This window comes from Leptonychotes weddellii, chromosome 1 (genome assembly GCF_054177405.1).
Source record: "Leptonychotes weddellii isolate Sample4059 chromosome 1, ASM5417740v2, whole genome shotgun sequence".
NCBI classification, from domain to species: Eukaryota; Metazoa; Chordata; class Mammalia; order Carnivora; family Phocidae; genus Leptonychotes; species Leptonychotes weddellii.
The window spans coordinates 183,244,933-183,258,343 of NC_138369.1; the positions used below are offsets into that span (position 1 = coordinate 183,244,933).

General features: G+C 39.6%; 1 protein-coding gene across 1 annotated transcript in view; it reads left to right on the forward strand.

Moving 5' to 3' along the window:
* Positions 1-13,411, forward strand: part of ITSN1 (intersectin 1) — a 203,945-nt gene that overhangs the window by 103,332 nt on the left and 87,202 nt on the right. The window contains exons 11-14 of the mRNA XM_081819518.1: positions 1,244-1,359; positions 7,426-7,688; positions 9,897-10,046; positions 10,471-10,611. Of these exons, the coding sequence (XP_081675644.1) occupies positions 1,244-1,359; positions 7,426-7,688; positions 9,897-10,046; positions 10,471-10,611 (670 nt within the window). The remainder of the gene's footprint in view (positions 1-1,243; positions 1,360-7,425; positions 7,689-9,896; positions 10,047-10,470; positions 10,612-13,411) is intronic.

Here is a 13,411-nt window from a genome sequence, read left to right on the forward strand (position 1 = left end):
GCACTGGTTAGGTAACAAAATACGGGCAGTGTAGAAATTATAATCAGGAAGCTAATTAAAGAAAATTATCCTGGTCTGAAACACAGTTTCAGTGGAGTTGTCAAGAAAGTAGACCAAGGTCCAGTTGGGAGGAATGTGCAATGACTGGTCTACCTTCACACACTGCACACCTCCCCTCTCAGACAACGACGTCTCACGGCTTTAACTTTAAAAGACAAATATGAAATCTTACAAGCACAGAGAACAGAAAAAGAAAGAAAAGTAAGAATTTCTGTCCTGATTCCTCAAAGACCGGGGTGGGGGGGGGTGGCTTGTGTGCAGAGAACCCCATAAAAGTAAGAGAAAGTGTGCCGTGGCTGTCAGTGTGTACGTGGAGCGAGCCGAGAAATCTGTGGCTGTTGGAAGAAACCGTAGCTGGGCAGTGTTTCTGCAGTCTGACAGCTGCATGGATCACTGTAAGAGACGCAAGACTGGAAGCTGATAGAAAAGCATTGACGAAAAGGTAGATTGCTTTAAAAGAGCAAGGTTGGGGCGCCTGGGTGGCTCAGTCAGTTAAGCGGCTGCCTTCGGCTCAGGTCATGATCCCAGGGTCCTGGGATCGAGTCCCACATCGGGCTCCCTGCTTAGTGGGGAGCCGCTTCTCCCTCTCCCTCTGCAGCTTCCCCCTGCTTGTGCTCTCTGTCAAATAAATAAATAAAATCTTAAAAAAAAAAATAAAAGAGCAAGGTTAACGGCTTAAGGTGAAACTAATCAGTAACCTAAATGATTTGTTTTAGGGCCTGTGATGTGTACTATTTCATGTGTTTATTATAAGATAAAATGGACAGAAAGACTTTGTAAAGGGAAAAGAGGTGCTCCCATTCAGCTGAGCTGCTCATCTTCCCTTGGCGGATTTAATGTTCTGTAAAAGGGTAGTAATAACAACAGTGAGCACTTGACTGTGACCCAGGCACTGTTCTAGACCAGGTGATGATGATTCACTAATTCAGTCCTTTGGAATTGCCCTGATTTGGGGGATGGCTCTAAACATTTGAACGAGCTGGGCACTCTAGAGTCTGATGATATTCACATACTCATTTTTAAAAAACTCTTTGTAAATAAAGAGGACCAAATCTTTATGTTTTCCTCGCTATAAATGAAATGTACTCCATGATGTGGCATACTCTTTAACAATTCTTTTCCATAATTTGCTCAATTCTACCTAGACAGCTTTATGTATGAATCTTTTTTCCCACAATTGCAGACGAGTTCGATCTGGCAGTGGTATATCTATCATCAGCTCAACGGCAGTCGATCAGAGGTTACCAGAGGAACCGGTTTTAGAAGAGGAACAGCAACAACTAGAGAAGAAATTACCTGGTAAGGCAGTCTTTATATTTGACATCATATTAGAGATGTTCTACCTTTCAGGCAACGATGGAGGTAAAACTAAATTTAGCTTCTGGCATGCTTGCTGTGTTCCTTTAACTGACCTTAGTCCGAAAGGACACACTCTTAATATGCTTTTGGATTTGCATATATGTAGAGAAATAAGAACATTATGTACTTTGCTAATGCGCCCTTGTTCTAACTTTTAAATTGAAATCTGATTATTTACCACTATACAAAAATTTCATAAATGTTATTTATAAAACAGTCAAAATTGGTAAACCTTTATGGTGTTTGCTCAATACCAGCAGTGTAGAAATAGAATGTGAAATTCCCTACTGTTATTTTCTGATGTTGTTATAAGAGAATTGGAAACTCCTTAATGACAGAAAGCTATTTTAAATTTAATATGAACCTATTTTTAAAAATCCTCATTTGCAGTGATAAACCCATCACACTATTAAAATATTCTAAGGTGGCTATGGATTATTAATGATGAGATGATAATTGATACTGTGAAGCTAATGAAATTTATTATGGAGTCTCTTTATATTAAATACTTTGTCCGTGTCATGTAGCTGCATTTAAAGTGCTCAGTGGTTAACTGACCTGCTCAGGACACTAGCTCTTCCAGTTTCCTCTTTAAATTAGTTTTTGTTCACTGATAAACTTATTATTAAAAATGTTCTTGGGGGCGCCTGGCCCAGTTGGTTAAGAATCTGCCTTCGGCTCAGGTCATGATCCTGGAGTCTGGGATCGAGCCCCGCATTGGGCTCCCTGCTTAGCAGAGTCTGCTTCTCCCTCTCCCTCTGCCACTCCCCCCTGCTTATGCCCTCTCTCTGTCCATTTTAAATAAATAAATAAAATCTTAAAAAAAAAAAGAAAGAAAGAGAAGAAAGAAAGAAAGGAAAGAAAGAAAGAAAATGTTCTTGGGGTGCCTGGGTCGCTCAGTCGGTTGAGTATCCAGCTCTTGGTTTTGGCTCGGGTCATGATCTCACGAGTCATGGGAGTGAGACCCGCATCAGCCTCTGCACTCAGTGGGGAGTCAGCTTGAGATTCTCTCCCTCTGCCCCTCCCACTGCTCTCTCTCTCTCTCTCAAAAAAAAAAAAAAAATCTTAAAAAAAAAAACCAAAAAAGAAAATGTTCTTTATGCAAAGCTATGTGTTGAGTACAGTGAAGAATTTAAACATTAAAAATGTGGTCCCTACCTTCTAGAAAGTTATAATATGATTGAGGATTTAGGGCATCCACATAAACAATCATCAAAGCAGTATATAAGTGCAATAAATCCCTAAAAACAGTATCACAGATGCACAGCAGAGCTTACCTACACTGGTTGGCATAGGCTGGAAAGGCTGGGTCTCTGGAGGAGTCACAGTTGTGTTGAGACTGAAGATTGAATAGGGTCATTACAAGTGGACAGGAATAACATTTCAGGATGATAATAATGGGAATGAATGGGAATGAAGTCTCAAAGGCAAATAAGGACAGGAATCCTTTGAATTTGCGATTTTCTTTTACTCTTGGTGGTAGACATTCATTTAGAGTCGGAACAGGAAGTGACATCATCAGAGATTTGTGTTCATTCGTTCCTTCCTTCAGTAGCCATTTATTATTTGCCGCCTATGTAGCAGAAATAGGGCCAGATATTGGAACTAAGATGTGTAGGGACTTTCAGGTATTTTTTAAAAGGTAAAATTCACATAACAGAAAATTGATCATTAAAAGTTCAGTGGCTTAGTTTGGGCTGCCATAATAAAATGCAGCAGTCTGGGTGGCTTGAATAGCAGGGTGAATTTCTCACCGTTCTGGAGGCCATTAAGTCTGAGATCAGGGTGCCATCCAATTTGGTTCCTGGTGAGGCTCTCTTTCTGGCATGCAGATGGTGGCCTTCTTTTATATCCTCATATCACTTTTCCTTGATATGAACACATGGGAAGAGAGAAGTAGAGGTAGTTCTCTCTTCCTCTTTTTGAGACTCATCCACACTGTACCATGTATCATTATTTCATTCCTTTCTGTGCTTGAGGGGACTTTCAGTTTTAAGGTCACCTAGTGAAATGGATGCTGCCTTCTGCAATCACGAAAGTAGCAAGAAGGAAAAGAAAACCAAAACACACTTGCCGTGTTTCATGTCTAATCCATAACTGTAATGTGTGAGGAATGTCTTTCTAAAGCAGTGAAGGCCAAATGGGGAATGTGGGGAGAAGCCAAGAAAGGATGCTCACAGCTACCGATCTCAAGACAAAGTATGAAGTGACAGTTCTTGTAATAGAGAACAATGGGAATGGCGTGCTACACCGGCGGGTGATGCAAGCTTCTCTTGCCCGGGGTGGTTCTGAGGGAGAAGCATGTGAGGCAAACACGAAATTGAAGGGACACCGCTGAAAACATAAGGGACGTGGAGGTTGGGATTTTTTTTTTTAATATTTTATTTATTTATTTTGAGAGGGAAGGAGAAAGAAAGAGAGTGAGCGGGTGCATGCATGAGCTGGGGTGGGGGTGGTGCGGAGGGAGAGAGAGAGAATCTCAAGGAGACTCACGCTGAGCGTGGAGCCCGACATGGGTCTTGACCCCATGAACCTGAAATCATGACCTGAGCCGAAATCAAGAGTCAGATGCTCAACCGACTGTGCCACACAAGAGCCCCAGGATTTTTTTTTTTCTTTTAAAAGGAAAATTAAGTGGTTGTAAACAGAATGCTAGCAAGGATTAGAGAAAAAATGATTGGCCTGAGAAATAAGGCTAAAATTCATTAATTGGTGTTCTCAAAGAAGGAAACTGAAAAATGGAGTAGAAAAAATTGTTTATTGAATGTGATCTCCATACTGATTAGGACATAGTTTGAAACACAGGATACTCACCTTCCTACCTCTGCTTTCAGAAATTGTCTTATTTGTTTAAATAGAAGACACATCAGCACAGTTACCAACTAAGAGGAGAAAGGTAGGGTGGGGGAGATTCATGGTGCAGGGGAGATGGGGGTCAGTTGCTCAATCAAGGTGATGGAGAAGGAAAAACATAGAGTAATAGGGAGGGAAAGGAGGTTGGTGGTGATGCAGAGCTGTTGTTTTAGGAAGATTATAAGTGGGGGAGGGGAGAGTATGTTAGCAAATAATTTAGGATTTTTTAAAACTGAGGTAAAATTGGTATATAGTAATAGTTTCAGGTGTACAGCATAATTCAATATTGCGAACGCTGCAAAGTGATTACTACACTTAAGTGTAGTTTTACCATCTGTCATTATACAGTTAATCCCCTTCACCCTCTCCGCCCACCCTCAAACTCCCTTTCCCTCTGATAACCACCATTCTGTTTCCGTATCTGAGTTTGTTTTTTAGATTCCATATGTAAGTGAAATCATATGCTGTATGGCTTTGTCTGTTTGACTTATTTTACTTAACATAATACCCTCAGGGTCCATCCATGTTGTTGCAAATGGCAAGATTCCCTTCTTTTTTATGGCTGAGTAATAATGCGTGTGTGCATGTACCCCATTTTCTTTATCCAGTCATCCGTCGATTCACACTTAGGTTGTTTCCATGTCTTGGCTATTGGAAACAATGCTATAATGATCTTTTCGAATTGATGCGTTTATTTTCTTCGGGTAAATACCCAGAAGTAGAATAGGTGGTAGGTGGGTCATATGGCAGTTTTTGTTTGTCTGTTTAATTTTTTGAGGGACTTCTATACTGTTTTTCTGTAGGGGCTGCACCAGTTCACATTCCTAACTGGGAGGGTTCCCTTTTCTCCAGTCTCTCCAATACTTGTTATTTCTTGGCTTTTTGATAATAATCATTCTGACAGGTGTGAGATGACCTCTCATTGTGGTTTTGATTTGCATTTGCCTGATGATGAGTGATGAGCATGTTTTCCTGTGCCTATTGGCCATCTGTGTGGCCTCTTTGCAAAAATGTCTATTCAGATCCTCTTCCCATTTATTTATTTATTTATCTGTTTTTAAAATTTATTTACATAATCTCTCATCCAGAGTGGGGCTCGAACTCATGACCCCGAGATCAAGAATCGCATGCTCCTCTGAGCCAGCCGGGTGCCCCCTAATTTTGGATATTAGCCTGTTATCAGATATATGATTTGCAAATTTCTTTTCCCGTTCAGAAGGTTGGCTTTTTATTTTGTTGATGGTTTCCTTTGCTGTGAAGAAGCTTTATAGTTTGACATAATCCCATGTGTTTGTTTTTACTTTTATTGTTACTGCCTTTGGAGTCCGTTCCAAAAAGCAGTGTTCCATCAGCACTGTCAGTGAGTTTACTGCCTATGTTTTCTTCTAGGAGTTTTATGCTTTAGATCTAACATTCACGTCTTTAATCTGTTTTGAGCTAATTTTTGTGCCTGGTGTGAGAAGAAAGTGGTCCAGTGTCATTCTTTTGCATGTGGTAGGTGTCTAGCACCATTTATTGCAAAGACTTTTCTTTCCCCATTGTATATTCTTGCCTTATTTGTTGTAAATTAATTGACCATTTAAGCATGGGTTTGTTTCTGGGCTCTCTGTTCTGTTCCATTGATCTGTATCTGTTTTTATGCCGATAATACTGTTTTGGTTACTATAGCTTTGCAGTGTAGTTTGAAATCAGGGAGCATGATAGCTCTAGATTTGGTCTTCTTTCTCTCAAGACTGCTTTGGCTATTTGTGGTCTTTTGTGGTTCCATATAAATTTTAGGATTATTTTAGTTCTGTGAAAAATGCCACTGGAATGATAGGAACTGCACTGAATTTTTTATAGCTTGCTTTGGTTAGTGTGGACATTTTAATGATATTATTTCTTCCAGTCTGATTCTGATCATGGAGTACTTTTCCATTTAATTATGTCTCAGTTTCTTTCATCCCCGGCGTCTTAGAGGTTTCAGTATACAGGTCTTTCCCCATCTTGGTTAAATTTATTCCTAGGTATTCTTTTTTTTTAATTAATTTATTTTTATTAACATATAATGTATTATTTGTGATTTTTATTTTATTTACTAACATATAATGTATTATCTGTGATTCATCAGTATTATACAATTCGCAGCATTCACCGTAGCACATACCCTCCCCAGTGCCCATCACCCAGCCACCCCATCCCTCCCACCCTCCTCCACTCCAGCAACCCTCAGTTTATTTCCTGAGATTAAGAGTCTCTTATGGTTGTCTCCCTCTCTGATTTCGTCCTGTTTCATTTTTCCCTCCCTTCCCCTATGATCCTCTGCCTTGTTTCTCAAATTCCACATATCAGCTAGATCATATGATAATTGTCTTTCTCTGATTGACTTATTTCACTTAGCATAATATCCTCTAGTTCCATCCATGTCGTTGCGAATGGCAATATGTCATTTTTCTGATGGCTGCATAATATTCCATTGTATATATATACCACATCTTCCTTATCCTTTCATCTGCCAATGGACATCTTGGTTCTTTCCATAGTTTGGCTATTGTGGACATTGCTGCAATAAACATTGGGGGTGCACGTGCCCCTTCGGATCACTACATTTGTATCTTTGGGGTAAATACCCAGTAGTGCAATTGCTGGATCGTATGGTAGCTCTATTTTCAACTTTTTGAGGAACCTCCATACTGTTTTCCAGAGTGGCTGCACCCCCTTGCATTCCCACCAACAGTGGAAGAGGGTTCCCCTTTCTCCGCATCCCCGCCAACATTTGTCGTTTCTTGACTTGTGAATTTTAGCCATTCTGACTGGTGTGAGGTGGTATCTCATTGTGGTTTTAATCTGTATTCTTTGATGCCATCATATGTGGGATTGTTTTCTTAATTTCTTCCGATCGTTCATTATTAGTATATAGAAATGCAACCAATTTCTGTATATTGATTTTGTATTCTGCAGTTTTACTCAATTATTTGTTCTAAACGTTTTCTGGTGTCAAAAAAAAATAAAAATTTTTGGTGTCGTGGCGCTTCTGCGTGAGGCACAGGCAGGTCGGAAGCTTCGGGAGCTCTGCGTTTATACTCCACCTCTCCAAGGTGCCTGAATTTTCCTTTGAAAAGAGTATGTTGCAAATCATGACTTTCCAGCATCTTCCTGCTTCTCGTTTTCAAGTAACATTTGAGGATAAGAAGCGTGAGAATTTCGAGCGCGGCAGTCTGGAGCTGGAGAAGCGGAGACAAGCGCTGTTGGAGCAACAGCGAAAGGAGCACGAGCGCCTGGCGCAGCTGGAGCGCGCCGAGCAGGAGCGGAAGGAGCGGGAGCGCCACGAGCAGGAGCGCAAGCGGCAGCTGGAGTTGGAGAAGCAGCTGGAAAAGCAGCGGGAACTGGAACGCCAGAGAGAGGAGGAGAGGAGGAAGGAAATCGAGAGGCGCGAGGTAAGCCGCTGTGGAGCCCACGATGGGCGCGTGTGCTCTTGCTGCCCTTCTTCCCTAAGTATTCAAGTAATCGATTAACACGGTCCCCTTTTTTCTTTTTATAGTTCGCTAGTTTTAGTTTAGTCACAGAGTTGTGCGACCATCGCCACTGTCTAATTCCAGAGCATTGTCCTCACCCCAAGAAGAAATTCCTTACCCATAAAGCAGTTACTCCCCAGCCCTCAGCAGCCACTAACTGACTTCCTGTCTCTACGTGTTTGCCTCTTGAGGACATTTCATAGAAATGGAATCATACGACGTGTGACCTTTTGTGGCTCGTTTCCACTTAGCATGTTATCAGTACTTCATTCCTTTTTATGACTGAAGAATATTCCATGACACAGACAGACCACATTATAGTTATCCATTCATCAGTTGATGGACGTTTGAGTTGTTTTCGACTTTGTTGACTATTATGAATGATGTTGCTAAGAACATTCAGGGTCAGGCTTTTGAGAATACAGTCTCGTACCAAACCACCGATACTAGTTAAGAGTTTTTCAGGGGCGCCTGGGTGGCTCAGTCATTAAGCGTCTGCCTTTGGCTTGGGTCATGGTCCTGGGGTCCGGGGATCAAGCCCCGCATCGGGCTCCCTGCTCAGCGGGAAGCCTGCTTCTCCCTCTTGCACTCCCCCTGCTTGTGTTCCTGCTCTCTCTATCTCTGTCAAATAAAAATAATAATAATAATAAAATTTAAAAAAAATTTTTTTTCAGACTTTTTTTCTCTATATTTATATATGTATGTAGAAATATTAAAGGTTATCTGGTGGAGATGTTGGGGGTTTAGTGCAGTTTTTTCTTAACCCCTGTAACGGGATTGTACTAATTATATTGTTCCCTGCCCCCTTTTTTCCACTTTAAAAAAAATATGTATAGGAAATCTTCAGTATATTTGAGGGAAAGACCTCATAAATTTGGTGCCATCCCTGGATAGGGACTAAGCCAATCTTTCGTCTGAATTTCCAACTTTAGAATATTGCTGCAGAATCAGTGCCATGATTCTTTTGTGTGAATGAAATATATTTTACATATGAGAGATTTTTCTTTATAATAACACAATACTTTGGTTTCATCTCCTGTTGTTGCTTCAGAAAACTTAGAGGAGTAAGCCTTCGTATTCAGGGAGACACACACAGATACTAACAGGGTTTTAATTCCCAGAATGGACAGCCAAAAGATAGACCACTTTCCCTTTCTCAATGTTTTGCTCTGTTTTCATTTTTTGAAGACACTTCGGAGTATTTATTCAGAATTACTTAATAGTCATTTACCATGTGCCAGGCATCCATAGTCCATAGAGTAGTTATAGATAGGTACTTCACTGTCCTCAGGCCCAAAGGGTAGTTGGAGGACAGGTACATAAGAAGTAATTACAATAAAGAGTGCCAGGTGGGGGCACTGGGTGGCTCAGTTGGTTAAGCATCTGCCTCCCGCTCAGGTCATGATTTCGGGGTCCTGGGATCGAGCCCTGAGTTGGGGAGCCTGCTTCTCCCTCTGCCCCTCCCCCTGCTCATGCTCTCTCTCTCTCAAAAATAAAAAAATCTTAAAAAAAAAAAAAGAAAGGAAAAAAGAGTGCCAGGTGCTCTGGATGTGTACTTTTCCCAGCAGCCATCAGAGTCAGCTTAAAAGAGAGTGGTCATTGCCACAGAAATTATGGAAGCTTCTGTGGTAAAAAGAAAATGAATGATTAGGGGAGAGGGGGATCAATAAACTTTTAAAACTTGAGATGAGTAATTTCTCATTTGATAGAAAAAAGTTTTTATTTTGGGGGTATTTTTTGTTTTTGCTTTTTTGTTCTGGGGTTTTAGTGGACTAGATTAAAGACATTTTTCTTGCTCCTTATAAGTCAGTAAATGAGGAAGAACAGTTTTCTTTTTATCACTTCAAACATTCTTGAAGGCATAAACAATCGAATTCCAATGATGAAATGAATCCTGTCTGTCCTCATCTTATCTAACTATAATAGCTTTTCTAAATATTCTCTTTTTGCCATAGAAGGAATACTATGTTTGTGTAAATTTTGTTTTGCTATTTTGTAATAGAAGCTTTTGCAGTGTGTAACATTTTATCCCTAAAACAAAAGACTTCCTGGATGTTACATTTATTAAGAGACATTGTATCATGTCAGGAATAAAAAAATTAATAAGTTGTCTGTTTGTAAATGCCACAGGCTGCAAAGCGAGAACTTGAAAGGCAACGACAACTTGAATGGGAACGGAATCGAAGACAAGAACTACTCAATCAAAGAAACAAAGAACAAGAAGACATAGTTGTACTGAAAGCAAAGAAAAAGACTCTGGAATTTGAATTAGAAGCTCTAGTGAGTCAAGTTTGATTATGCTTTGGGACTACAGTTGAACCTTGAACAACATGGGGCTTATGGGCACAGATCCTATGCAGTCAGAATGCTTTGTGTAACTTTTGACTCCCCTAAAACTTAACTGCTAGTAGCCTACTGTGGACCAGAAGCCTTACTGATAACATAAGAAGTGAATTGACACATATTTCATATGTTATATGTATTATATACTGTATTCTTACCATAAAGTTAGAAGTAAGAAAATGTGAATAAAGTCATAAAGAAGCGAACATACATTTACAGTAGTGTACTGTTATTTATTGACAAAAATCCATGTGTAGCTGGACCCGTGTAGTTCTAACTCATGTTGGTCAAGGGTCAACTGTTTACTACCTCTGAACCATTAAAAATGGTAATAATAATAATTATTTTTCACCTGTTAAAGAATGATAAAAAGCATCAACTAGAAGGAAAACTTCAAGATATCAGGTGTCGATTGACCACACAAAGGCAAGAAATTGAGAGTACAAACAAATCCAGAGAGTTGAGAATTGCTGAAATCACCCACCTACAGCAACAATTACAGGTGAGAAAATACATCCCTTAAATGATTTTAGGGTTACAAGCCCTGCTTTTCCTCTCACTCATTTCACTCATTTATTCCTACAAGCACCCAGCATCTACCATGTACTCGGTGCTGGGAAGGGAAGATGAAGTAGACAAAAGTCTGAAAAGTAGGCTGTCGAGTAAACAAACTCAACACACGTTTGCTGAGCACTGCTGTGTACCAGCCAGGGGCTCTCGGAGGCACTGAGGGTCCAGCAGTGAACAGGAGATACAAGAACCCCGCCTTCATGGAGCTAACCTTCTATTTGTGGGCAGACAGACACTAACAAGAAAGGCCAAGTGCGTCCTCTATTAGAGTATGAAAAGTGCTCCGGAGAGTGAATAGGAAAAGAGTCCTGGGGAGAAGGAGGGTGATAGGTTTTTTTTTGTTTTGTTTTGTTTTTAAGTAATCTCGACACCCAATGTAGGGCTTGAACTCATAACCCCAAGATCGAGAGTTGCACACTCCACTGACTGAGCCAGCCAAGTGCCCCGAGGGCAGTATTTTTACTTTTATTATTTTTTTTTAAGATTCATTTATTTGTTCCTTCATTCATTTAGGGGTAGGGACAGAGGGAAAGACTCTCAAGCAGACTCCCCACTGAGCATGGTTCCTGACACAGGGCTTGATCTCATGACCCCGAGATTATGACCTGAGGTGAAACCAAGAGTTACGGACGCTCAACCGACTGAGCCCCCCAGGCATCCCATGGAGCACAGTATTTTAAATTAAGTGGTGAGGTCCCAGCTGAGCAAAGACTTGAAAGAGAAGCAGCTAAGTGGTGTGGCTGTCTGGCAGAGCAAGGTGAGGGTGGGGAGACAGCAGCGTGAATGTTGTGACATTGTACCCTGTGTTTGGGATGTGGATAGAGCAAGGAGACCAAGGTGGTTGCAGTTGGCGGGGACTGGATTGTGGAGGACCTATAGTTCACTCATGAGACTGGCTTTACTCTGATCGTCGCAATAAAGAGGTGCAGTTCAGTATTCTAGAGGGAGTATCAGAGATGGATGGTGAATAGTTGGGAACATAATGGAATGTTATATGCAGTTCTGCTTTCATTTTATTATGTATCCAAAGTTGACCACCAAGTTGCCATAATATCACCTGGCTTAGTTTCACTTGTTGAGCTGGGAGGTGGGGAGCATCAAATTCATGTAGGTACTATTCTGCATATCATCATGAAAGATGACCATTTTTGAAGTTTGTGATTTTTCTCAGCCTGATGATGTTGAGATTTATCCATATTTCTGAGCAAATCAGTAGTTTGTTTCTTTTTATCACTGAGTAGTATTTCCCTGTTTAGCCATTCACCTGTTGATTGACATTTAGGTTCTTTCCAGTTTGGGACTTTTGTGTAAAGACTGCAATGAGTATTTAATTACAAGTCTTGATGTGGAAATATGTTTTATTTCTCTTGGTTTAATTTTAGGAGTGGCATTAATGTGTCATATAAATATATGGTTAACCCTATAGGAAACTGTCAAAATTGTTTCCAAGGTGGTTGTACCATTTTACATTCTCCCCAGCAGTGTGTGAGTGCTTCAGTACTATGTTGACTAGAAGTGGTAAGAGTCTTGATCTTAAGGGGAAAGCATTCAATTTCTGACCATTAAATATGGTGTTAACTATCGATTTTTTTTTTTTAGATGCTCTTAATCAAGTTAGGGATTTTCCTCCTGTTCCTTTTTTGCTGAGGGTTTTTTAAATCATGAATGGATATTGAGTTGGGTCATGATTTTTTTTTTCTGCATCTACTGAGATGTTTACATGTTTTTTCTCTTTATTTTGTTCATATGGTGATTTACATTGACTGAAATTTGAATGTTAAGCCAACCTTCCATTCCTGAGATAAGCCATACTTGATCATGGTGTCTTTCCATTTAAAAAAATATTTTACTTGATTCAATATGCTATTATTAAATGTCTTTTAATTTAAATTCTTGAAAGATATTGGTTTATAGTTTTCTTATAATGTCCTTATCCTGTTTTGGTATCAGGGTAATAAATAAGAAAATAGTGGGAGAGTATTCCTTCCTCCTCCATTTTCTAAAAATGTGTTGAAATGGTATTTTTCCTTTAAATTTTCATTCATCAGTGAAGCCATCTGGGCCTGGAGTCTTTCTTGTGGTAAGATTTTAATAGCAAAATGTAGTTAGTAGATATAGGGTTGTTCAGATTTTCTGTTTCTTCTTGAGTCTGATGATTTGTATCTTACAGTGAATTTTTTCATTTCATCTAAATTGTCAGATTTATTTGTATAGAGTTGATTACAATATTCTGTTAGTTCTTTGCAAGTCTGTAGTATCTGTAGTGATGTCACTTCTTTCATTCCTGATCATGGGAATTCGTATCTCCTTCCCCCTTCAACATTTCCTCTTCTTTACCTTCCTCTCCTTCCCCCTCCTCCTTTTCTCCATCAGTCTAGCTAGAAGTTTATTGATTTCATTGATTTTTTTTTAAATAAGCTTTTGATTGTATCGATTTTTCTTCATGCTGTATCTGTTTTCTGTTTCATTTACTTATGCTTTTTATTATTTCCTTCCACCTACTTATTTTGTATTTAATTTGCTTTTTTCTAGCTTCATAAAAAGGAAGCTTAGATTATTGAATTTGGACCTATTTTCATTTCTGATGTAAACATTTTATTAAGGTATAAATTTCCTTCTAAGCATTGTCATAGCCATATTACACAACTTTTTTTTTTTTAAGCTGCCAACCTAATTACATTTTTTTTTATTCTTATGTTAATCCCCATACATTACATCATTAGTTCTAGATG